General features: G+C 38.4%; 1 protein-coding gene across 1 annotated transcript; it reads left to right on the top strand.

Annotated features, from left to right (window-relative positions):
• The first annotated feature begins 4,500 nt into the window (after positions 1–4,500).
• slc47a1 (solute carrier family 47 member 1) lies at positions 4,501–26,773 on the top strand. The gene is made up of 17 exons (XM_047380102.1): positions 4,501–4,766; positions 5,087–5,188; positions 10,608–10,676; positions 10,754–10,902; positions 11,286–11,328; positions 14,225–14,269; positions 14,490–14,587; positions 15,225–15,322; positions 15,832–15,945; positions 18,585–18,652; positions 18,845–18,953; positions 19,804–19,879; positions 19,963–20,032; positions 20,116–20,248; positions 22,531–22,625; positions 25,125–25,229; positions 25,345–26,773. The coding sequence occupies exons 1-17, from the start codon at positions 4,554–4,556 to the stop codon at positions 25,717–25,719; spliced, it is 1,962 nt and encodes a 653-aa protein (XP_047236058.1). The 5' UTR covers positions 4,501–4,553; the 3' UTR covers positions 25,720–26,773.
• Positions 26,774–27,152: the final 379 nt, after the last annotated feature.

Below are 27,152 nucleotides of genomic sequence, written 5' to 3'. Positions count from 1 at the left end.
CTTACCACATTTCAGGCTTCAAACATAAAGATATAAAATTCAAATTTTTTGTGAAGAATCAACAACAAGTGGGACACAATCGTGAAGTGGAATAAAATTTATTGGATGTGTAAAACTTTTTTAACAAATAAAAAACTGAAAAGTGGGGCATGCAATATTATTCGGCCCCCTTGCGTTAATACTTTGTAGCGCCACCCTTTGCTGCAATCACAGCTGCAAGTCGCTTGGGGTTTGTCTCTATCAGTTTTGCACATCGAGAGACTGAAATTCTTCCTTGCAAAACAGCTGGAGCTCAGTGAGGTTGGATGGAGAGCGTTCGTGAACAACAGTCTTCAGCTCTTTCCACGGATTCTCGATTAGATTCAGGTCTGGACTTTGACTTGGCCATTCCAACACCTGGATACGTTTATTTGTGAACCATTCCATTGTAGATTTGGCTTTATGTTTTGGATCATTGTCTTGTTGGAAGATAAATCTCCGTCCCAGTCTCAGGTCTCTTGCAGACTCCAACAGGTTTTCTTCCAGAATGGTCCTGTATTTGGCCCCATCCATCTTCCCATCAATTTTGACCATCTTCCCTGTCCCTGCTGATGAAAAGCAGGCCCAAACCATGATGCTGCCACCACCATGTTTGACAGTGGGGATGGTGTGTTCAGGGTGATGAGCTGTGTTGCCTTTACGCCAAACATCGTTTTGCATTGTGGCAAACAGTTCAATATTGGTTTCATCTGACCAGAGCACCTTCTTCTACATGTTTGGTGTGTCTCCCAGGTGGCTTGTGGCAAACTTTAAACAAGACTTTTTATGGATATCTTTGAGAAATGGCTTTCTTCTTGCCACTCTTCCATAAAGGCTAGATTTGTGCAGTGTACGACTGATTGTTGTCCTATGGACAGACTCTCCCACCTCAGCTGTAGATCTCTGCAGTTCATCCAGAGTGATCATGGGCCTCTTGGCTGCATCTCTGATCAGTCTTCTCCTTGTTCGAGATGAAAGTTTAGAGGGACGGCCTGGTCTTGGTAGATTTGCAGTGATCTGATACTCCTTCCATTTCAATATGATTGCTTGCACAGTTCTCCTTGGGATGTTTAAAGCTTGGGAAATCTTTTTGTATCCAAATCCGGCTTTAAACTTCTCCACAACAGTATCTCGGACTTGACTGGTGTGTTCCTTGGTCTTCATGATGCTCTCTGCGCTTTGAACAGAACCCTGAGACTATCACAGAGCAGGTGCATTTATATGGAGACTTGATTACACACAGGTGGATTCTATTTATCATCATCAGTCATTTGGGACAACATTGGATCATTCAGAGATCCTCACTGAACTTCTGGAGTGAGTTTACTGCACTGAAAGTTAAGGGGCCGGATAATATTGCACGCCCACTTTTCAGTTTTTTATTTGTTAAAAACGTTTGACACATCCAATAAATTTCATTCCACTTCACCATTGTGTCCCACTTGTTGTTGATTCTTCACAAAAAATTAGAATTGTATATCTTTATGTTTGAAGCCTGAAATGTGGCAAGAGGTTGACCAGTTCAAGGGGGCCGAGTACTTTCGCAAGGCACTGTAGATGCCAGAATGCACTGAGTGGCATCCATGTGACTGAATGCATTTAATTATTGGGTTTCTGATTCGCTACATGTGTTAACCACCAATTGATCAGCTGTAATTAATAAAGGGGCCACTTAGTGCAGCACTGAGTGCAAAACAGTGCAAATGGGAATACACTCCCTCTTTCTTATCTTATTTTAAATGTACAATTTGATAAATATATCATGAATACATATGTTGTGATTTCTAACATGTAAATAAGGTGCTGAATATCCTAATGCAAAATGAACCCTACCAAAATTATTGTTATTGCATCAAAATAAGGCTCCTTTTAATGACAGGGACTGTTACTGTACACAATTCATAAGATAAAATTGTTTTGTTTTTATGTGTTCGTCCATGCTAAATACACTTTTACTTATTGTGAAACTTCAGTGCATTTCCCAGTGCAAAAAAGTGAGTTTTATTTGCAATAAGTGCATAATTTTTGCTAAAGCTGTTTTACACTAAATTCACTAGTGGAACTCAGTTCTGATGCTATCATGTTTTATTCTTGTTATTTTTTTTATTTATTTTTTTTGTAATTTCTCAAAAATCTTTATCACAATAAAACTTTATAGAATTACTATCTTAGCCTTATATTTTAGTTAGGATGTTTTTTAAGATTCTATGAATTTTTTAATGATAGTTCATGGTGATGGAACCTTCAAGTTCGCTTTCCTTTTCTAGTTTTCCCTCCAACTTTTTCTTCATTCTAGGAGGACTCCCTGAGGGAGAGCATTGTCTTTGTTCTCTTTTATCTAGTAAAGACCAACACAAAGACAATAATCAATCAGCCAAGACTGAAATGAATATAAACTGCAAAGATTTACAGCCAAGTATACATGCCTGTTTTACCTGTTTTGTTGCAAACTAAAACTGCTTGAGCAGAGCAGGAGGTGACCTAACAACATCTTCCCAGCAGTGTCAGTTTGCTGAATTGCCTTAACTGGGTAATGATTATTTGCAGGAACACCTTTGCCGGAAATGACAAACTATCATCCTAAAGGAATCAGTGACTAAGATTTGTTAATTCAAGATTCACACTCACAATTAGAGTGAATTAAATTAGTTTAAATCTTCAGAAATTATATAAATTGTTTTGCTGTTTACCTGATTCACTCCTGAAAATCCCTCCAAGGCCTATTACTTAACTGACTTGTTGTTGTTTAACTTCATTAACAGCAAGATGTTTTTCTGCATATTGATACCTTTTTAAAAGTAGTGGAAAATCAAATGTGCTAGAGGATAAAAACAAAAATGAGAATTTACTTACAACAAAATCCCTCAAGTCTCAACTTTATTTTATTGCCCTTGTGTTATTTTCACTTAAACAGAACCATAAAATATTGCAATCTGCCTTCATTATCTCTTCTATATAAAACACAGGATTGAAGGGCTCTTTTATGAGGGCTGTTTTAAACGTTTCATTGAGCTTTTTCTGGCTTACCCACCAGGGAGAAGCATCCACCAACTGTGGAACAGATTCTTACGGTACTTCTATTTCCAAGCAGATATGGTACTAAAAATAGAGAAACACATATATATCTGGACTCCCAATAGGCATGACTGACATATATAGAGATAAAAATTCAACTTGTATGTTTTTTTCCAATTTAATTCAAAGCTAGAACTTATTAAAGGTCTCACTGCTCACATTGTTTTTTCTCTTTTTAATAAAAGTCCCAAACCCTTCGTTTTGAGGTGGCAGAGCATGTATGCTCAGTTAATGAATATTTTCTACTTCAAACTTAACTGTTGATTGCTCATGTGCTCTCTTATGCCATAACAAACTCTACATTTCTATTTTCAGGAAATCATTATATTCATCAAAGGTCAAAGATCAGCTGCATTTCAACACATATGAATGGTCCTTCTATATGTTAAACTGCACTACTTGCATGCTTGAAACCTATGCACATACTGCAAGTCCCTTTCACACACACACACACACACACACACACACACACACACACACACACACACACACACACCCACACTATAGCTATTTGATAGTGATTTGTAATCTATTTGCTGCACATTTCTACACTCACATCCACAATCAGCATTCCATGATTGAATCAACTAGTTTACCCATTCCCTGAGCATCTTTTAAAGTTACCTTTAAATGTTTCTATCAAGTTGCCGAGCCCTGTCATCAAACATGGATAAGAGCAGGTTTGTGTGCGCATGTGACTATTTCTTTGTGTTGACGTTATAGGAGGAGGGATAACATGGGCATCTAGGTGAGGGCCAAAGTACAGTCAGAGTCAGATAAGATCAGTGCCTAATGCGTGTGCAAAAAATAAAAGAAAGAGAAAAAAACAGAGGAAAAAGTATGCCAATACTCACACAAACACAAACATGATTTAGCTTGCAATTTTTTAAAACCCATAGAGTTTTCGGCCATTGGAGCTCCTTGCATACGAGCAACAAACCGGCATTCCTCATCAGATTACTACAGAGGGCTCAAAGACCATTCACAAAGACCCACACACCAAAACATGCACTTTGAAAGTAGTTGCTCTCTCACTGTGTGCATCCAGCTCAAACATTCATCCACTGTTCATTGCTCCCCAACAACAACCCACCTTCAATGGCCCTGATTTGACCCCTCTGCCAGTCAGTGGTGTAAACCCTGTGGGCTGGCACAGAGTTCACTTGGCTTGCCAGCCTCTTTTTTGTCATCATTCCTGTTTGCCTGTCGGGAAAATGAACAGTACATCCATCATGACTTTGTACATCCCATTAACTCTCTCTGCTTTCTCATTCTAGTTTATTCCTCCTTCAAACAAAGCTATACAATCAATAACAAAAAAGTACCGCCGCTGTGTCTCTTAGTTCACATGGGCTAACTCTCCTGCACCCCCCCTCCCCCTACTTGCCATTGCCCTCTCTCCCTCCGTTCCTCCCTCTGTAACTTTTCTTTCCTCTCCTGTCTTCTTTCCCTGTGCTTGAATGGAGAGGCCGGGCTCTCTGGAACCTGGACTCCCCTTGCCGGGTGCAGAGCCCGTTGCTGAGGTTCATGTTGCCAAGATGGAAGCGCCTCCTGTGGATGAGGGGGCAAAATTTGCCAGCTCTAAACTGTTTCGGTGTGCATGTGTAAATCGCTTGCTGCCACTGGCCTACAGAGTAGAACTTTATCATGTCTTACGACTCACAGGCCCACTGGTGAGTAGAATGAAGCTAAAGTGTTGATTGTGGGAGCAATCTTTATTTTGCAAAGTGCTTCAATTGGACGTTTTCTTGCACTTTTTGTGGTACTACAGATTTACTGTTTAATGTGCTGTGCTTAACCCAGGGTAATAATGCAATAATGTAATGAATATTTTGAGTGTGCAGTAAGTAAAAACGCCCCATGCTTATCTTATAGAAACAAATTAGCCTTTGGTTGCTGATTTCACAGCACTGCTTTCTAACTTTTTTACTTTTTAGTTGCCTGGATGCAGTTAGTGGCAATAACTAAATTAGCCTAAACTCTGTTTCCGCAGCTGCTGTCCCGGATTCTGAACTTCCTCCTGCCATTTGTCATCACCATATTCTGTGGTCACATTGGAAATGCAGAGCTTGCTGGATATGCCCTTGCCTCAGCAGTATGAAATTGTTCTTTTGCAGATTACCAATGCCATGTGTATACATGAGTGTGTGTGTGTTAGGAGATTAGAAACTATGAAAGGGATTTGAATTATTGGTGTGTGGATTTTTACATGTCACCAAATGCAGCTTAGAAAATGATGAATTACAGAAGGGATTCTTGTTTTTGTTTCCAGTGGTGTAAAGTAGAAAATTTAATTGTATGTCTTATTGTATGACATAATGGGACTTCTAATGCAAGCCATGATGATTTCCTGGCCCGTGGCAGTTATTACTTGAATGCTACCCTGTGCTAGCTTGTTTTTCTACATCTATGAGAGAGTACGGTCATTATATGAGGCATTTTCTTTTCGTTTTGAGTTTTTACCAATATGCCAAAGTTTAATAAATACTTAGGTTTACTATAGAAAAATCCATTTTAGGTGTAGCCATAAACAACTGTGATATAGCCCAATAACATCTACCTGCAGAGCATATGACACAGGAATGCATTATGAATAAAAGGCAAGCCAGTGGTAGGCTGTGTCACTTCAACATGTACCACCTCCTTAATCATTGTTGCAAAAAATGGAAACATTTTGAAGGTTCTCTTTCAATTCAATTCAGTTTTATTTATATAGCGCCAATTTACAACACATGTTGTCTCAAGGCACTTCACAACAGTCAGGTACATACATTCCAATTAATCCTAACAATTGAACAGTGCAGTTGGAGTTAGCTTTTTATTCAAATTGGATAAAAAGTTTTTCTATCTAAGGAAACCCAGCAGATTGCATCCAGTCAGTGACTTGCAGCATTCCCTCCTCCTGGATGAGCATGTAGAGACAGTGGACAGTCACTGGCGTTGACTTTGCAGCAATCCCTCATACTGAGCATGCATGTAGTGACAGCGGAGAGGAAAAACTCCCTTTTAACAGGAAGAAACCTCCAGCAGAACCAGGCTCAGTGTGAGCGGCCATCTGCCACGACCGACTGGGGGTTTGAGAAAACAGAGCAGAGACACAAAAAGAACAAAGAAGCACTGATCCAGGAGTACTTTCTATGGGAAGGAAAAGTAAAACATTAATAGTTATTGCTTTTTAGTGGCTTCATCTAGGAGAGAAAGACAGTTGAGAAGATGAACTTTGATCCAGTTTTCAAGGTTGGAGTCTGAAAGAAAGCACATATAATTACTTACAGTAAAAGCTCAGTCAATTTCCATGTCTAGGAGAGAGAAAGGGTTAAACACTAAAAGACAGGGCTATGTGGATCATCGGTAGAGGGTGAGCATTAAGTTGTTGCCAGCAGAAGCTCGGACGATTCCCCTGTCCAGAAAGGTGTCACAGGTAGACACAGAGTCAAGTCAGGTGTAGCTTCTAGGAAGAGAAAATAATTTTCTGAAGATAAAGCACCCTGCCACAGAGCAAACATTGTTCAGGAATAGTTTGAGGAGAACAACAAGTTTGAGGTGTGGATAAAAGATCTCAGTCCAATGGATCATAAGTAGGATATGCTCAACAAACAAGTCTAATCTGTTGGGGCCCCATTTACAACTTGCCGGACTTAAATGATCAGCTGCTAACATCTTGGTGCCAGATACCGCAGGACACCTTTGGGGGTGTGGTGGAGTCCACCTCTCAAAGGGGGTTAGAGCTACTTTCGCAGCAAAAGGGAGACCAACACACTATTAGGCAGGTGGGCATGACGTTGTGACTGATATATATGTGAAAAGACTTGTTAACAAAATTCATTTTACGATTTATGGCCACAAAGCCTCAAGGCAGATTTCGATAGGAAGACTATACAGTTAAGCCCAAAATTATTCAAACACCTGGCAGTATTATTTTAATTCAGCCAAGATGTTTGCTTCTCATGGGTAATGAGAAGGGTGTTGTTCCAAAGATCTTAAAACAATAATCAATGGAAAAATTTTATCGGCATTAAAGCACTTACTGACCAGATTTTTGTACCACCCCAATTCCAGTGAAGTTGTGTAAAATGTAAAGAAAAACAGAATACAATGATTTGCAAATCCTGTTCAACCTATTTTCAATTAAAGACACTACAAAGAAAATATATTTAATATTCAAACTGATAAACTTTATTGTTTTTTGCAAATGTTCACTGATTTTAATTTGATGCTTGCAACGCCATCCACAAAATCTGGGACAGGGGCAACTAAAGACTGGGATGGCCGAGGGATGCTCAAAAAACAAAAAACCTCTTTGGAACATTTCACAGGTGGAAACAGGTGAGTGTCACATTGGGTATAAAAGGAGAATCCCCAAAAGGTCTAGTTGTTCACAAGCAAGGATGCGGCGAGGTTCACCACTTTGTGAACAACCACATGGGCAAATAGCCCAACAGTTTAAGAACAATGTTTCTCAACGTACAATTGCAAGGAATGTAGGGATTTCATCATTTAGAATCCAAAATATCATCGAAAGAATTTAGAGAAATCTATGCACTTAAGCAGCAAAGCTGGAAATCAACACTGTATTCCTCTCACCTTTGAACCCTCAGGAAGCACTGCATTAAAAACAAACATTCTGTAATGGATATTACCACATGAGTTCAGGAGCACTTCACAAAACTATTGTCAGTTAACACAGTTTGTCGCTACATCTACAAGTGCACTTTAAAACTCTACCATGCAAATCCTAAGCCATATATCAACAACGTCCAGAAATGCCACCGGCTTGTCTGGGCCTGAGTTCATCTGACATGGACTGACATAAAGTGAAAAAGGAGTCTATGGTCTGATGAGTCCACATCTCAAATTGTTTTTGGAAATCATGTATCATATGTCCTCCGGGCCAAAGAGGAAAAGGACTATCCAGATTGTTACAGAGCAAAGTTTAAAAGCTAGCATCTGTGATGGTATGGGTATGTGTGTAGCACCCATGGCATGAGTAACTTGCACATCTGTGAAGGCACCATTATTGTTGAAAGGCAACCTATGCTGGCACCCAGGCAACACAGTGTTTTTAGGGACATTCCTGCTTATTTCAACATGAGAATGCCAAGCCACATTCTGCACATGTTGCAACAGTGTGGCTTCATAGTGAAATCATTCAGGTAGTAGACTGGCCTGCCTGCAGTCCAGACCTGTCTCCCCCACCGAAAATGTGTGGCACATTATGAAACGCAAAATACAACAACAAAGACCCCAGACTGTTGAGTAATTGTAGTTGTACCTCAAGCAAGAATAGGAAAGAATTCCACCTATAAAGCTTCAACAATTAGTGTCCTCAGTTTTTAAACGCTTGTCGAGTGACGTTAAAAGGAAAGGTGATGTAACACAGTGGTAAACATGCCCCTGTCCCAGCGGAACGTGTGGCAAGCATCAAATTCAAAATGAGTGAATATTTACAAAAAAAACAACAATCAAGTTTATTAATTTGAAAATTAAAAGCTTGTCTTTGTAGTGTCTTTAACTGCATATAGGTTGACCAGGATTTGCAAATTATTGTATTCTGTTTCTATTTCTGTTTTACACAATGTCCCAACTTAACTGGAATTGGGGTTGTACGTTTCCACTGGTATTTTGATAATTTATCTTTGGTGGTGAGCTCCAAGTCTAGGTTGCCAGAGCTCATAGCCATCACCCTAATCTGTAACTTTCTCCCCAGATTCTCTCACAGATTCAAGACAGGACTCTGGCCAGGACACTCCAAAACATTAACAATACTTCCAGAGAAAACGTGACAAAACATGAGCTTCCATGTACATCATGTGTATTAGAGAAGAAACAGATAAAAGTATTTCATTACAGTTATCATTACGGTCCCCGTTACCCTGCTAAAACACTGTACCTTTTAAACGAAACTTTTTCTTTAGGGGGATAAAATACAATATTTTATCAAATCCGTTTCTGGATGTCCTTAACAACCTGGCATATATAATAAACCTGTTCTCAGTTGTATAAAAACTGAAATAAATTTGATAGATCAGGGTTGTAGATTTGATTGGTTTGGTCAACTGGATATGTTTACTTTCTGTGCATTGTTTGGTAATGAAATGATATGATGACAACCCTAAATAAGGCGTTTTTAACTCAAACTCTTCTTCTTCTTCCTAATAGCTAATGGGCAACACAGGCAGACCAATTTGTTTACATTAGTGCTGTACTTGAGGACTAATTAAATTTTAGTTTTTAGCGACTGAATTAGGGACTGAAACTTCTTGCAGTGCTGCTGTTGATTAAGTGGTTGATGTGTAGTGTTTTTGTTCACGTGCCCGTGTTTCCAGGTAAAGATCCCGAACACTGTTGGGTTTCCTGGTGTCCGAGTATTTGCATGTCAGATGTATAGAATACGATGTGTCAGAGGCTGAACGTGACTTATTACACATAAAGACGCTTAGAATGGTCTGAAACCTTGAAACATGCTGCAGCAAGACAGCAATAAAAGTGATAAAATTAAAATAGTTAAAGGCAAACACGATTTGTCCTGGTTTATCAGTAGATGTACTAGTGTCTGCCTCTCACTGGTCTGTTGAATGTTTCACATAAATCTCCAGTCATTAACCTTGCTTGTGTGCCCTTTTGTACTAGACATATAAGACAATGGCTTCTGTCAGCCTGGGGATGGATACACACATTTCAGATGCAGTTAAGCCTGAACTTATTCATACATCTGGGATAAGATTTAAACTAATCTTTTAATCTTATCAACATGTTTCTTCAGACGAAAGTAATGTTAACATGTTGGAGTGACCCAGCCAGAGTCCAGACTTAAATCTGACAGAGAACCTGTGGAGTGAGCTAAAAAGTAGAGTTATGGCATGGAGACCTTTCAAGTCTTTGAATCTTATCATTTCTCATAAACTGTCACAAAATCAGGGGAATCATCCTCAAAAAGCTGGTCAGTAACAGGAAAGGGTGGAATCCTGTGATGCTAATAATTATTGAGAAGGGTATGAATAATTTTAGACATGCCAGTTTTGCAAAAATGATATCCTGTCTAGATTACTTTATTTTTTGGGAGATGCCTTTCTCATTTCCTATCAGAAACAAATTTAAAGGAAGAATGAAAATTATTTTGAATCTAAATCTTACAGGGATATTAATGATGTTGGGGTTAACTGTAGCAGTTGTGGTTGCGCAACCAACTGAAGTGGCGATGTTAACCCCTATAGATATGCTAACCCCCTACGTCTCCACCCACCCCAGCCACTCAGCCTTAAATGCATAAAAAACTTCCTTAAGTCCTTATTTGGCCCCATCCGACCACCTTTTAGAAAACTTTCTGGAAGCATCCCTGAGTAATCGGTATTAAGATGAAACTGACCTTGTAAAGTAGATAACAAAACAACTTATTTTGGAACCTACATATATAATAATAGTATTCAAAATCTGAAAGTTGAAGAATTGGTAGGTTAGTTGTCTAACATTTCATAACTAAGTTCTAACCCACTGCTTTTGTCTCCTGCTATCAGACCATCAATGTGACCACAACTGCAACAGGCTATGGCCTTACGATGGCTTGTGACACCCTCATTTCTCAGGTGACTGAAGTGCTCCATCTGTAAATTGCTGTTATTGTGTGTCTCAAACAATGTGCTGAGATGTCTCTGTTCTCCAGACGTATGGCAGCAGGAACATGAAACGTGTGGGAGTTATTCTACAGAAAAGCACCCTGATCCTACTACTGTTTTGCCTGCCCTGTTGGGCTCTCCTCATCAACTCTCACAATTTACTGCTCCTACTCCACCAAGAGCATGAAGTAGCTCGGTATACCATACATTTCTGATGTACTGTCTTTAAAATGTGCTTGGGAGAATCTGTGGTTTAGAAAATCAATGCTAGAAGGCTTATCTTAATCTTTAAAGCCAAGGCTGGGATCCTTATCAGTAGAGCTGACGGATACATTATCTTTATATGTTCTGTTGTTCAGCTTTCAATTTTATTAGCGTATTAAATCTAGTATGACCCCAAGTGCAGATTTCTATCTTTAATTCAATGGGTGCTATGCTCATTTATTGCATATACAAACACAATGAAGGATAGATTTGAAAACATAGTTTTGGTACTGCAGAAATAGTGTACAAAAAGTCAAAAGTATTTCTGTTTTTGGAACTTTTAAAAAAAGTATTTTTTCTTTTGCAATATTTCAGAATAGCCAATCTATATGTGATGACGTTTCTTCCTGCTGTTCCAGTGAGTACAATAAACTAAACTCATCTACTTGTATTTATATCCACCATAAATCCACATTTTAAAAGTAGTTTTTTTAATAAGTAAAACAATTCAATGGAGGCACTAGAAGAGGCAGTTCTGCGACATTTGGCATTTACAGTGGGTAGCAAAAGTTTCACAACGTGAACTTTTTCCACATTTTGTTTAAACCATAAACTTCATTGTGTGTTTTTTGGAGAGACGGATATGTGTGACAGACCAACAGAAAGGGTTGCATAATTGCAAAGTGGAGAGAAAAGGAGGCATGGTTTTCAAGAGTTTTTAACAAGTGAAGATCTTTCAAAAGCATTTGCACCTTTCACTGCTAAGACAGGTGCAAGTCAGTCCGGGGACTTGCACATCTATTAGCTTTGCACATCTGGATAATTACATTTCTACTCAATCTTTTTTGCAAAATAGCTTTAGCTCAGTCAGATTGGTTAGAGTGTGTCTATGATCATAAACGATCAAATCTTGCCAAAGATTTAAAATTAGATATAGGTCTGGGGTTTGACTGGACCATTCTGGTACCTTAACATTATACTATGCCTGTCCCCCTAAAAGGGAACTTCACCTTATTTTGAAATCTTTTAAAGCCTCTAACAGGTTTTGTTATCAGATTGCCCTGTATTTTGTTCTATCCATCTTGCCATCAACACTGACCAGGTTCTCTGTTCATGCTAACAAAAAGCATCTCCACAGCATGAAGATGCTACCACCATGTTTCACAGTCTGGAAGATGTGTTCAACATGATGAAAGTTCAACTTTGGTTTCATCTGGACAGAGCACCTTCTTCCACCTTTCCTGTGTCTCATCCATAGCATGTGGCAAATGTTATCTTTCGTGGCTTTCTTTCAAAAATGACAGCTTAGAATAGTTTGGAATTTGCTGGAATGATAATTTTGTCTTTTCTCTTTATCATTTCATTCATGTTTCTAATGAATTAAGATAATCCAGTCAAAGTGTAAATGCAATTATTCAAATGCACACTGAGATGGAAAAGAAACACAGCTTTCACTTAAAAGCTGATGCTGGGGGCTAAACTATTATCGTGGCAGACTTTCTACAAAGTACCAGAGAGACGGAATCCCGAGCTCTTTTTGCCATCTATGAATTTAAAGCTTTTTAACAACTGATCTTGCCTTATTTAAAAAATGTGCTGCAAACTGGAGGCCCCATTAACCTGTATGAGTGAGCATATCACACCCAGTCCAAGAAAAAAATCATAAAATAAAACGTAACTGCACACTTTTTTCCTAAATGTTGTTCTTTTCTGAAGTTGGGTTGCAGAGAGTTGTCCTTCTCCATTTCAAGTGTAATGTACCTGTAACCAGGCCCAGTTTGGACCACTGTCTTGTAGCATCAAAATCGTGTTTTTTCTCATATCCATCGCATTTTATTTATACTGTATGTATTTCGTCAGGTATAACTAAGAAAACAAAAGGTAACACCATTTTGCTGTGCTGATCTTCAGGTTTTTAGCATCCAACATTGGGAGACCTTTATAAGTTTGTCTTCGTAATAGTAGCAAACAGGAATGTTTCAACTTCCAACAAGGAAAGATGTAAGGATGCCAACAAAAAGTGGGGCGCAGACTCTGACATATTTAATGGTACCCCTGGTTAAGAGGATAAAACTGTGTTAGGAAATTAATGTTTGTAACAAAATCATAGGCTGCCCAAATATCTGCACATTTGGTATCAATATGTTGTAAAGCCTTCTTTTGCCAAGAGAGAGGGATGTATGATCCTTCTGGAGATCATACAGAGTCCAATGTCCTCTCTTGTGCTCTCATCTCTTCTGCACACCCCATGAGTTTTCTGTAGCATTTAGGTCAAGTGACTTAGATAGCAATGGAAGAAGGTTGATTTTGTTTCTGGTGTAGTATTTCTGTGTTAATTTGGCCATGTGTGTTGGAAAATTATCATTTTAATAAACCAAATGATGACCCATTTTCAGTTCTTTGAAGGGGCAATCATATTTTTGTTTTAAATATAGGTGTTTCAATGCACTCCTAGGTTTTCTGAGAAAGAAGAGAAGCAGGCCCACAGCATAATGGATTCTCCACTGTACTTGGGTACTGGGTTTTTTCACATATTCATTTTTTTTTGTTTTATGCTAAACCCATTTGGACAGCTCAATCTTAGTCTTATCTGACCTAAGTTCCAGTTCCAGTTCAAGAGAAGAAGAAGCTCAGTTTTGCTTATAGTGAACCATTTTTGTGGCTTTGGATCGTTACCCTGCTGAAAGACCCATTGGTGATCAGTTTTCAGTTCCCTGGCAGAGGCCACCATATTTTGAATAAAAATCTCAATATTAAAAATCATGATAATCACTTATATTTCCTGGCATGTCTCCCATCACAACCAGTTGACATGTAGATAATGGTTGTGTTGGAGATTTGGTGACCCTAAGATTCAGCTCTTTGCTGACAATATTTAACAGCAAGCTTTAGGGTCTTTTTTTTTACAGTGGCTAGACAAAATGGGTCTCTAACAACGTAAAAAAGTAAAGTATTGTGCTCTTTATTTGAGGTTATGCTACTGTGATGAAAGATCAATTTATTTTAAGGCTTTTTACCCATCCTTACCTGAGATCTCATCAAATTTGTCCACATCTGTCTCCTATCAGGATACATGGCATTAAAACACACTAATATGGGAGCATTATTAACATTTTCCTTTTAGAAAACTAGTTACTGTACACATATATCATTAAAAAAGACATTTGAAAATCATAAGGCCCAGTGTAATCCCAGAATTGTAATGTTTTATTTTATTTTAATAAACACAATTTAAAAAAAGAATATTGTATCTCAGGGGATATGCCATCCTGATTTGTTTTACAAACACTGACCTTTGGCTCTTTGTGTAACAGGCAATGTTCTTACATCAGCTGCAAGTTTCTTATCTACAAAACCAGGTAAGTTTATGTACGAGTATTCTTCTGATCTGTGAAATTACATCTCAATAATTTTACTGTTGTGTAAACATTCAAAGGGGAAAAAAAACTAGTTTGACAGTATCAATATCAGTTCAGTACTTTTCATTTCTGTTTTAGACTTAATAACAAACCAGTGTTTGAAATTTGCCTCTGAAGGCAGGTTTCTTATTATGAATTCAATGTGTTTTTTGTCTGTCAGGGGATCATTCTACCTCAGATGTATACGGCTGCAGTGGCCAACATTTTCAACTTGGGGATCAACTATCTCCTTATTTCTGTGCTGAAGCTGGGTGTAATGTAAGTGTGCCAGGCATTTCCTGCCTTTGAAATTTTGATGAACTTTGTATTGACTGATATAGTATCAAGCCTCAAGTGACAGAACAGATAAAATATAATCAGTAGCATCAATAGAGCGGAAAGTCACAGAGAAAAGAAAATATTGTGCTTATGCATTCAAGAGAACAAAGAGAAGCATGTCAGAGCCCTTTTTTCTGCATTTTACCTCATCATTTATTCTTCATGGGTAATTTGTTTTTTCTGCACACTAAGTCAGCAGTTTTCTGAGGTTTATTATTTTTTAACTTTATTTAGAGAGAAAGGGTCAGAATAGGGCAAAGACAGAGAAGAAAGAAATGCTACAGCTCAGTCCAGATTCCAGCTGGACAAACATTTGATTCATGAGCAATTTGACCATTCTGGCCTCCCTGTTTGGGTCATGTATCTCCCCTCCTGTCTTGCTCCATATCAAGCAGGAACACCTGCTAACTGTCAGGGCCTATTGAAAGATTTTTACCGTTGCATTATGTGCAAAGCACAGTGGATGTTTTCCCTCTGTATGATTTTGCAGAGATACACTTGTAATATTACAGCTTTTAACTGTCTGCAGTAAACCAGGTTAAGAAACAAATCTGTTCTGTTGCGTGTTTGTTTGCAGTGGGTCAGCAGTTGCCAACAGCCTCTCTCAGATCATCATTTGCCTTCTATTGTTTGGCTATATCAGATGGAAGAAGCTCCATCAGCGGACATGGGGAGGTGAGATCTACTTGGGTTACTTCAATAAATTAGTCTGTCACCAAATATATTTTTAATCCAATTAATTTACTTTAAAAAGTGAAACATGTAGATCAATTTCACAGATAGGGAAATTAATAATGCACTTTGGGGGAGTTGTTTCGGATGCTCCCTCATTCAGGTGTTCCCTCCTTATGGAGGGTGTCTTTGACTGTCTGTTGGACAATTGTGGAGTTAGCAGTTTTCCACATTACTGTCTGTAGTGTAACAACAACAGGATTTATCTATCAAAAATTACTTTTTTATTAAATTTAATTTTGGAGATTTCATTAGCTATAAGCCACAATCATCAAAACTAATAAAAAACAAAATAAAGGCTTGAAATATACTGTACCACTCTGTGTTTAATGAAGATACAAGAAAAATATACATTTCTGATAGATTAAAAATATTACAGATGTTCCTGTGTGTTAGTGGTATTTTGCATTTAAGCAGTTTTGTACTAAGATTCTGGATAAAACTCTTTGCAGGCTGGTCCACCGAATGTCTGCAGGGCTGGGGTTCCTTCATGAAGCTGGCTGTTCCCAGCGCATTCATGATCTGTTTTGAGTGGTGGGTCTGGGAGGTTGGAGGTTTTCTTGCAGGTTTGTATTTTTCATCATTGTTGCATCATAATTCTGATTGGATATTTGACCAATCTACTTGGCAGACTTGGTAGAGCTTAGACTTTGAATTGTTTGGTTTCCTGGCATGGAACAGTGATTTTCAACTTGGGGGGCTTTGATGCCAAAGAGACTGTCAACATGTTTTGCACATATTGGAAAATAATAACCGGGTTCGGGGATTGCCACCATGAATGGCACAGCAGACCTTACGGTCACAGCTACGGGCGGCAGAAACGACAATAGACATGGACAACATGGTCCACTCGGAGTCTATGTCCCTGACCTCCCCCGTAATCTGGTCAAAGCTCTCCCGAAGGTGAGAGCTGAATACATCCCTAGCTGAGGGCTCCGCCAGACGTTCCCAGCAGACCCTCACTATACACTTTGGCCTGCCAATTCTGTCTGGCTTCCCCTTTTGCAGCGGATCCAACTCACCACCAGGTGGTGATTGTGGACAGCTTTGCCCCTCTCTTCATCCGAGTGTCCAAGACATGCAGTGAAGGTCCGAAGACACAACTACAAAGTCAGGACCTTCTGCGTAGGTAATCCTGGTGCCAAATGCACTGATGAACACCCTTATGCTTGAACATGGTGTTCATTATGGACAATCTGTGACTGTTACAGAAGTCCGGTAACGAAACACCACTCGGGTTCAGATCGGGGAAGCCATTCCTCCAAATCACATCCCTCCAGGTGTCAGTGTGGTTTCCCAGGTGGGCGTTGAAGTCCTCTGTAAGAATGACGGAGACCCCGAGAGGGGCACTGACCAGGCAGACAACAGTCAGAGACCTATCCCTGACCTGAAGCGGCAGGAATGCGACCCTCTCATCTACCGGGGGAAATCGCAACATGAGACGACTGAGTTGGGGGTGACAAGCCAACCAACCCCAGGCCGCTGCCTATCCACGTGGGCCACTCCAGAGTAGAAGAGAGTCCAATCTCTCTCAAGGAACTCGGTTCCAGAGCCCACGCTGTGCATGGAGGTGAGCCAAACTATTTCTGGGCAATATCTCTCAACCTCCCTCACAAGCTAAGGCTCCATCCCCCTCAGCGAGGTGATATTCCACATCTCTAGAGCCAGTTTAAGCATCTGCTTTTGAACACCAAACTTGGTGGTGGACACTGGCAAATTAGGGAATGCCGTCAAGCTGAATGAGGAGTCCTATCGGCTCTGGTTGGCTTGTGGGACTCCTGAGACACCTGACAGGTACTGTGAGGTTAAGTGTACCGCGGCACGGGAAGTATCAGATACAAAAACCGGACATGGGAGGAGTTTGGTGAGGCCTACCGGTTGGCCTCGATGCAATTCTGGCAAACTGTCCAGTGCCTTAGGAGACCGATGCAGTGCTTCGTCAACAATGTTTACAGTAGGGGTGGGGAGCTGCTGACCTTGATGAGGGACATTATTGGGCGATGGAAGGAGTACTTCAAAGATCTCCTCAATCCTGCAGTCATGCCTTCCCTGGTGGAAGCAAAGACTGAGGATTTGGAGTTGGACTCGTTCATCAACAGGCTGAAGGCTTTAGACAGAGGGTGCTTCTCAAATGATACTGAGGACATAAAATCCCTCCACTGTGATGAGATTCCAGGGTGTTTTTGAGGGAGAAAAGAGTTTTCAGAAGGGTATTGGAAAAAAGGCATGTAGGGTAATGCAGCTTATTATCACCACAAAAACTATTCTGGACATGTCTCCAAATCCCATATCTGATTCTTTTACAGATTAAAAAATAGATGTTAGTATTATCAATAAAATCAGATTAATTTGCAAAGATTTCTATTTGTTTGTTTGTACGTATTGTACATATGTCCGACACAGTGATGGGGAGGTACACACGTTTTGTTGATGCAGGAAAGTGAGCTCTCAGTAAAACAGGTCAGGAACCACTGAAGTAGAAGTTTGCAGTCATTTTTATCAGGGTTTAAGGTAGGTGGCAATGTACTACTGATAATCTTCTGTAAAACGGAAACCACAGAAAAGAACCTAGTAAGCTCGGGTCAGAGTAGATGTGACAAAAAAGTAATGCAGTGTACCATAAAAGAAATATGATAATGTTTTATATTCTGGATAGGACCAACCCACGTTTTCTCTTTGCTGAAGTCTTTTAACTGAAGAGAATGTTATTCTGTGGAGTAAAACCTGAACATTCAATTGCACCGAAGAGTGGGACAATTACACAAATATACGTTTGCAGATACATGCACACACAGGCATTCTAGTAAACAGAGTAAGGCCAAGCTATGACACAACTAGAAGGCGACAGGATGCATGACTGATTTGATCAATCACACCAAAACAAAGACAAAAAACCTCAGACGGCAGGTACTTGCTAATTCCAATTGGAAAAGGTTTAAAGCCTAATATACGCTGATTTTTAATAATACAGAATATGTCTATAGACTCTTTTGGACTTATTCACCTATCTATTTAGGTGTATAAAAACATGGGTTAGTATCTGTAACTGCAATTAATATTAGTTATTTCATTTTATTTATTAATAAAGCTGAATGCAACTTGTCATCATGTACTGTATCCTTCTCGCACCGCTCCAGTAATAACTGCTGATTTGTTCTTGCTCAAACTAGTACGTACAAACCCAAAATATTATATTTTCTTTCAGGTGTGCTTGGAGAAGTTGATCTGGCTGCCCAGCATGTGATGGTCGAAATAGGAGCCATAACATACATGGTATGCAATATTAGAAAGGTGTCAAAATGATTGAATAAGTTTGGAAATATGTTTGTTCCTTGGACCGTATAAATACCTACTTACATCAATAATTATTTTTCATTGACCTTTGTTTTTACAAGGTAAAGTGTTTGAGAACGAGGTCTCATTTAAAAACATAACATGGCCTAAATAATCTATGTCTTCTTGCAGTTTCCTTTAGGTATCCACGCTGCAGCCTGTGTACGTGTTGGGAACGCTCTGGGGGCCGGCAACACATCCAGAGCGATAGTCACCTGCAAGGTTGCTCTCGTTCTATCAGGTATGAAGATACATACTGTATACATGTTTTCTAAAACTTAATTAATAGGTCTGGTTTTATGTTTGTAGTTGTCCTGCTGAAAGGTGAACCTTCACTATGGTCACAAGTGTTTTGCAGCAAAACATTTTTGTAACAAATGCTTGGTTTTCTTCCAGGATTGTCCTGTATTTAGCCCCATCCATCTTCACAACAACTCTGACCAGTTTCCTCTGTCTCTGGTGTACAAAATCATCCCCACAGCATTATGCTGGCACCACCATATTTCCCTGTGGTGCATTCAGGGTGATGTGTAGTCTTAGTTTTCTGTCACGCATAACATGTTGCATGTAAAACAAAATGTTCAAAGTTGGTTTCATCACACCAAAGTACCTTCTTTCACATGCTTGTGCGTCCCATCCAAGGACTGTGGCAAACTACAAACTGGACTTCTCATTGCTTTTACATTGTGAATCTTCCGTAAAGGTTGGATTTGCTGGTGTGACAAATAATTGTCCTGCCAACAAATTCCACTACCTGAGGTATTGCAGCCTGCAGCAAGAGGTACTCTTACAATGTGATTCTTTTCTTCCCACTTCACCATTAGGTTACTTTGTGTTGCTCTGTCACAATAAACATCAGTGACATGCATGTTAGTTTGTGGTGGACAAAATGTGGAAAAGACCAAGCTTGAAATTATGTTTTTGTAAGGCAATGTCTAAAATCAAAATCAACTCTGAGGCACAATTTTGTTAACTGGACACTGGTTTAAGAACTGCTGTGGTTCTGATAACTGCGTGTTTAACTGTGCGTTTTTTTACACCAGTCTCAAACCATATAATTTGTAGTGTCATCTCTTTTCTTCGTGCTGCAGGAGTACTCGCTGTGTTCCAGGGATTCATCCTTGCTGGCTGTAAGTCCGTCATTGGCTACATATTTACCTCAGACGAGTGAGTCTTCACACACAAACACATTAATTCCCATGCTGTTTAAAGGCAGTTCTGTTTTCATGATCTCACCATGTCTCATGCAGGAACATTGTGCGGCTCGTTTCAGAAAACCTGACAGTTTACACATTTCTTCAGTTCCTTGATGCAGTTTTGGTATGTTTTTTTTAAATTATTTTACACTGAAGGTTAAATTTTTGTATCAATAAGTCTTTTCATGTCTTTTTGGGACCCATCAGTGTGTCTGCTCAGGAATTCTTGTCGGATGTGGGATGCAGAAAATCGCTGCCCTATCAAACCTGGTGTTTTACTACTTCATCGGCCTACCTGTAGGAATAGCACTAATGTTTGCTGCCCAGCTTAGAATATTAGGTATTGTATTCATAATAATTTTTTTTATATTCATGACAAATTTGCAGGCTATATCAACACCTAACAAAGATTTTTATTTAAGCTCTTCAGTAAAATGCGTGATTTATTGTTGAAGTCTGTTTACATTAGAGTTTGCAACTTAACCCTTCTACCTGATTTCCTTTTAGTTTTTCAGTCTGCATATGTTCTTGTCCAGGTATTTTTTCCCTTTGGTGAAGAAGTTGCTGTGTGCTTTGCATGGGCCCTTTAGGCTCCCTTTTCCACTAGTTCCTACTTAGAGCAGTTCCTTACCGTTCAACTTGCTTTTTCAGGTTTTCCATTAGTAACGGTTTAATGTACTATTTCTAGTAACTGCTCGCTTGTGGTTCCAACCATTCCGAGTCACACTAAAAAAACTCGGCTTCAGAAGAATGTTGGCCACTGACACTGGGGCAGTGTCACCAGTCAAAGCATATTTCAGTAACTTTTAACTGCTAAATCGTTTTATGTTAGGCTTATTGTGTACATGAGCACTATTATAGCAAGCCAGCATTAGGTAGTGTTTGCTTACCTTCCTCTAGTTCATATCCTTCCGTTTGATGTGGCATGGTTTCCGTCTTTCTTCTGTACTTATCCACAGTACTTTGGGTCTCCTTCGGGTTGCCCAGAGCCTTCTCTGGCTCTCTTCTTTCACTCTAAGTCTGATGACAGCCGTAAATGTAGCAGCAGTCTAGGCTCTTCTTGTGATTTTTGTGTCTCTATCACATCGCTTCGGACCGTGGGACCACCTTCCTATGAACGATCCCGCCCCCCTTGAGATTGCACTCAACTGTAATGGAAAATGAATTAAACCATTTTACTGGCCCGGCCCAATCTAAATTGATTAGGTACTAATGGAAAGGGGCACAATAAACTGTCCAGTTGCCGCACTTACACACTTCCGGGTTCAACCTTCTAGGTTCTCCAAAACTAGGTCATAATTGTATTGTTCTTCTGGCATCTTCAAGCCAATCAATTCAGTGCCTGTCAGTGCAGATCACAGATGAGTGTGAAGCCTGAGGACAGGGTTCTCAACTGGAAAAAGCTAGAATCTTCCTTCTGTGTCAGGGGAGTCTCTGCCTCAAGCAAAAACATTTGTTTATTTGCAGTGATGAGGGTGTCACCCCTGTCTATTGGGACAAAGAAAGAGCTGAGCTGAAAGGCAGAGCTGCTGATTTACTGGTCCATCTACTTTACAGTCTTTAGCTACGATCATTAGATATGGATCCTGACTAAAAGAGTGAGATCATAGATACAAGCAGCTTTATTGAGCTCGGTATAGCTTTGATAATTTTATCAAATATTTAGCAAATTAGGCAAGCATTATTGTTAGGATTGAACTTATAAAGCAAACAGTCCAATGCTTTAAAAGGTCAGACTAAACTGTTCTGTGCTTACTTAATGGTACTGTTACCCTGGCAGAAACAGTTATTGAGAGTTTGAGCATGACTCTGCAGCTGTCACACTAAAGGTTCTCATAAATTCAGCTTTTATTAATTAGTATGTTGGCCTAGATCCTCCTGAAGACACCCCAGAGGGAAGCTTTCCCTTTACCATTATTAGTTCTTGTATACTTAATGACCACCGTTTTAGAAATAATTTGGAAATTCTGTTGAACGTCCGTATTTAAACTCAAAGTGATTTGCAAAGCCCATCGAGTCCATCCGCCACTCTTCCAACCATTCATCAGTTCTCTTCCCTGCAGTCTACAATTTACCCCCTGCCACAGGGGAGCTCGTTGCTGTCTGCTTAAAGTGTGCCTGCACTGAGGAGCTTCACTTCTCTGACTTTGTGAAACAAGACGATTATAGCCTCTGCCAATATTTCCTTTAGTAAGCAATTAGGACATTAATGACTCGTGCTGGGAAAGTAATTTGGACATATATCTCACACTTTCTGCTTTAATTTTCTAACTAAAGGAAAATGCTTTTTAAAGCGATGGATTTGAAGTTAAGTGTATCTGTATGCTTATTGATTGCTCTGTTACTTTAAGTATATCCAAAAATAGGCGCAAGTAGTAGACATAATTGTGACCTGATCAGTATTTCAGTTTGATTTAAAATTAAAATATTTCAGCAGACTGAAATGAAATTCAGTTGACCTGCTTTCCTTTACTAAAATCTAAATATCTAATTTAAGTATCTTCTAGAACACATGGTATTCTGTATGAACTGTGATTTTGTGGTTTGTTTATGTTAACTGAAAACCTTACAAGAACCTGGTAATAATTTATCATGTATGAAAATCTGTGTGCTTCTTTTCAGGGTTGTGGCTCGGTCTCCTAATTTGTGTTTTCGTTCAGACGAGTTTCTTCCTTGTTTTGATCTTTAAAGCCGACTGGAAAAAAGTGACGCATAAGGTGAAATATTCTCTTCTTTCTCTATAAACTTCTAAAACTTTCCAAATGAGAGGTGGATTAAATATGATAATAAAATATATATTATGAGGTCAAACCACATTCGGATATTTTGGCTCTCCATTTATGCCTTTTGGACCAAAGCATAATTTTTCTGTTGTTTATCTATTCATATTGACTGCTTTTTATGCAGTGCTAAGTTTTCTTGTCATTATCTGAATTGTTCTAAAGCTTTGGGTGAGTTTGCATGTGCTTATTTGCACCAACACATTGCCATTTTACCCTTGCTACTTCCAAATAAACAAACAAATACATACCCATTTACTTAAGCCATTGCATATCAGTTTAGTTCTCTCATTATTTATTTATACCATATATAATAGTTAGTTTATACCTTTTTTCATAGGTATTTTGTGTTTAATTATGAAGCTAAATAGTCATAAAAATGTTTAAATCTCACATATACTTCAATTCATTTTTAAGGCTTTTTTACACCAAGTATACACTGATTGTGTTTCAGCTAATTTTTGGCCAATTATAAATATTTAAGATGTATTAGATTGATTTGCTTCATTAAACTATATCAATGTACATAAATATATTCAGTCTCATAGTTTGTAACATATTTGTCTGAAGGACAAGTCCTTTACCCACCCCAGGGAATGATTTCAGCTAGGAGATATTTATTCAGATTAAGATTTTAATAATCAAAATTATTACACGTAATCAACAACTGTGTCTATTATTAATGACTCTAAGATCAATTTTGTTTATGTTTTATTGATGCTAAATAGGCACAAACAAAATGACACAAGTTTTATCACTAGTTCTACAGACATTTGAAATAAGAAATTGTAATTCAAAATCTTATGTAAGCTGATTAAAGGTTTAAGTGTTATCAAAACTTTACTTGGTCTCTGTGGAGTTTAAAGAGAAGGTTTCATAGCTTAGATTGTAGGTCTAACAGTAATTTGTCAGAAAAAATTGTATGAGACAAAGAAGAAAAGGCAAGTTTCAGAAATGTCCTGGAACTAACGCAGAAAATAATGAATAAAACAGGAAAGAGGTTTTCCTTGTGTGGGTCAGCATCCTTTGAACTCCCTTGTGTTTTTGCTCGGTGGTTCTGGTTCCAGAGGCTCCTATCTTTGGATACAGAACTTGATGATATGCTTGAAGAAAGTCACTGAGGATGCTGAGCATGTGTCATTGAGGGAAAATAATACAAAACTTTGCAGGAACTTTACACAAAAATTAGATGACGGTAACAAACTGTACAAACAAAAGGATTAACTGCAACCAAATCCAGCGAGTTGATCAGGTTCGGTACTTATTCAGCCAGAGAAAAGCTTAGAGCTGTCTGTGTTTTGTTTCTCTCTGTTCCTCTGTCTGAAGCTACATTTTCCACATGAAGGGAATTGTTGGAACCAGGGTAGTTTTCCTGGTACTAATATAAACCTCCCGCATTTCCTTTCTGCTGCATTTATCAGGGTAAAAACTAAAACAACTGGGTGAAAATTTACCCAAGAAAACCAAAGAAACTCAAAACCTTTTCATTTACCAGGAACTTAAAGGTGGAGTGTTGTGGATCTACAGGACCAAAGCACTGCAATGTTAATTTTTTCAATATTATAATTCAGTCATATCTGGTTAAAAACAGTTTTATTAATGTAATATCTTCTGTTACATTTATTAGTAATAGATTTTAAAAAATCGATGTCTGTGTATAGTGGTGGGAATAGGAGAAATAAATTGTTCAGTCAAAATAATGTTTTAGGGTCTTAAACCATTTACAATTTGGGGTGCATATAAAATACTTAATAGATTATTTTTAAATGAGGCACTGCTACGGCTTCTCTGTGAGTTTTAATTTTCTCTGGGACACACCTCACAGGATTCATTTTGTGATAATAATTCAGTTTCACAGTGTAAGCGCTGTGAAATGATCACAATTAATAGCAAGAACATCAAGTTCAAAACCTGACTGTAGCTGTGTCTCCTCTCTTGAAAGAGGTTGCTCTTGTGGTTGAAAGGTGCACAAAAATTGTTAATGGTTACTAGAGAGATTGTCAAACCTAAATTAGTCAAACCAAAATAATTACTCTTATGATAGATAATATTTACACAAAACCAATATTTTGTTACAAAACCACATTTCTTCACCCTAGATTTAGAGCAGATTACCGGAAATTACACTAGATCCTCAGTTATCAAAGCTGGGATAAAATGCCTTTGGCTGGTTGAAATTGATGTACCAAAAGTGCAAAGGCATGAAATGGCAAAAGGGGTGAAACGACCAGCCCCTTGTAAATATCTTGTTATTCAAAATGTGTATAAAAAGAAAAACTAACTGCCCATACACTCACTCCTGCCATCTAAGTTGTTTTGCATAAAACTACAGTTTTTGTAACTAGTTCTTTTATTATTTTCTGCATTGTTTACTGTAAATGACAAATTTACATGAATCTTTGTGGTATAACTGAATGTCTCATCAACATACTTTAGGCTCAAAGGCGAGCTGGGAAAACTGTAGTTGTGGCCCCAGTGCGTCCTGTTAGTACTGTTCTAAGTGAGGCGATCTTACCGGATGTCATTGACAGCCCAGAATTGGTAAGTACACATTTTTCTGTCAAGCCCCTTGAGTTACCTTATACAGTCTATGAACAATGCTACACAGACTTCGCCTTACCTTTTCAATGTTGTTTTTTATTTATTTACTCTAAAGGCCCAGGAAAAGAGTGAAACAGCTTTCAGAACAGAGGGCTACAGCCGTGTTAATACCCAAGATCAGGAGCTGAAAAGGGGTAATGAATCGGAGGAAAACAACACAAATCCTGCAGTAACTGAGAGAGACGCTGAAAAGAGCAAAGAATCTTCTGGCAACAAAGCTGCAGAGAAGCTCTCCACCTCTCAGCTGATTATGCGTCGGGGACTAACGTTGCTGTTTTCAATTCTTATTTTGATCACAGGAGTTGCGTTCCAGATTGCTTTTCCTGTACCAGAACCCCATGCCCAGAGTGTGGCCAACTTCACCTTGAATTTGGTTAATTTCTCCACTCCTACACCACTAAATGCACTAAGCGTGACCACAAGCTTGTAAGCTACTTGAAATGGAGACACCTGCTGACTGCATGTGGTTGTTGCACTGGCTCCATGTTAACAAATGTCTTAATAACTTCATATACTTAATAACTTCATAACTAAATAACTTCATAATTCTATTATTGTATAGTAAAAATGAAGTTTTTACATATTAAAATCCTATGCATTGTTTTCAGCTTCTCTGGAGTTATGTGGTGAAGTTCACCATAAAAAAGTTCAAACTGACAAAGTGGCTCATCAAACAGACCCCAACATCTAGTGCGATGAAATCACTTTTTCAGTCTTTGTTTAAATCTAGTCTTAACTGCATTTTTACTCGGTCACAGGATTTTTTTCTCAATACAGCTAAACACCACAGCTGCGACATCCTTTTTTCCCTACAACTTAGTGTAAAACCCCTGGCTGCATTTAAGTTGAAACAAGTTTTAACTTTGAAAACCTGAAAACTCAAATTTTGTTTTTATGTTTGCAGGAACAACTAAATTATTATGCTTCTAGCAATGGCCTTAAAAATGTTTTGCTTTTGACTCAGGTAAGGTGGTCTTGACTACAATACTGTTAACTTCTCATTGGTTAACCTGCACACTAAGTAGTGTTAGCCCTCACTTTGAGGGGTAAGGCTGACAGATAAATAAAGCTTGGGAGCATAAAGTGACTAAATAAATACTTAAATAATTGTTTTTTTATTAATAAATTAGCTTTTCATTTAAAATATTAAATCATGTAGTACGTATTCATTTAATGATTTATTTATTTTTTGAATTTTGGCACTTTTGGACCTCACTGGCATTGATATTGGCATATTCTTTTTTGATCTATTTTTACATTGCCCAGTGTGGTAAAAGCTTTTTCTTACTGACTGACCCTTAAATAAATTTTTCATGTTTTAACAAACTAAACATTGATTGTAAATATCTATATTGTACAAAATTTACATGAACAGATGTAAATACATAAACCTGAATAAGTGGTAAATAATTGTTGTATTTTTTCTGTCATTACAAATTTTCCCTGTGTTTTCTCTTGACTAGATTAATAAAACAAACATAGTATAATACTGTGATTTCATGTATGTTTTATGTACATAATCAATAAATATAATGAAGCTAGAAAATTTGGTATGGTGAACTACTACAGTCAGGTAAATATGAGAGTATGTCATTATTTTTTTTTAAATAGTGGCAGTTTTTGGATAAGAATCAGCAGAAAGTACAATAAATACAAGCGTCATGACATCTATAGTACACAGACATGAAAAATGAGCTCTATTTTTAGATGAAAACTGAATTTCAGCTATTTACTTTACAATTAGGAAATAACATAAGCACATGCTATATTTCAATTCAGTTCAATTCAGAAATACTTTATTAATCCCAAAGGGAAATTAAATGTTGTTGTAGCTCATTATGAAGGTTTCTTCAAAGAGCAGTT

The sequence above is a fragment of the Girardinichthys multiradiatus genome, chromosome 11 (genome assembly GCF_021462225.1).
Source record: "Girardinichthys multiradiatus isolate DD_20200921_A chromosome 11, DD_fGirMul_XY1, whole genome shotgun sequence".
NCBI classification, from domain to species: domain Eukaryota; kingdom Metazoa; phylum Chordata; class Actinopteri; order Cyprinodontiformes; family Goodeidae; genus Girardinichthys; species Girardinichthys multiradiatus.
The sequence above is the reverse complement of the archived record's forward strand: the minus strand, read 5'-3'. Positions and strand labels throughout refer to the sequence as shown.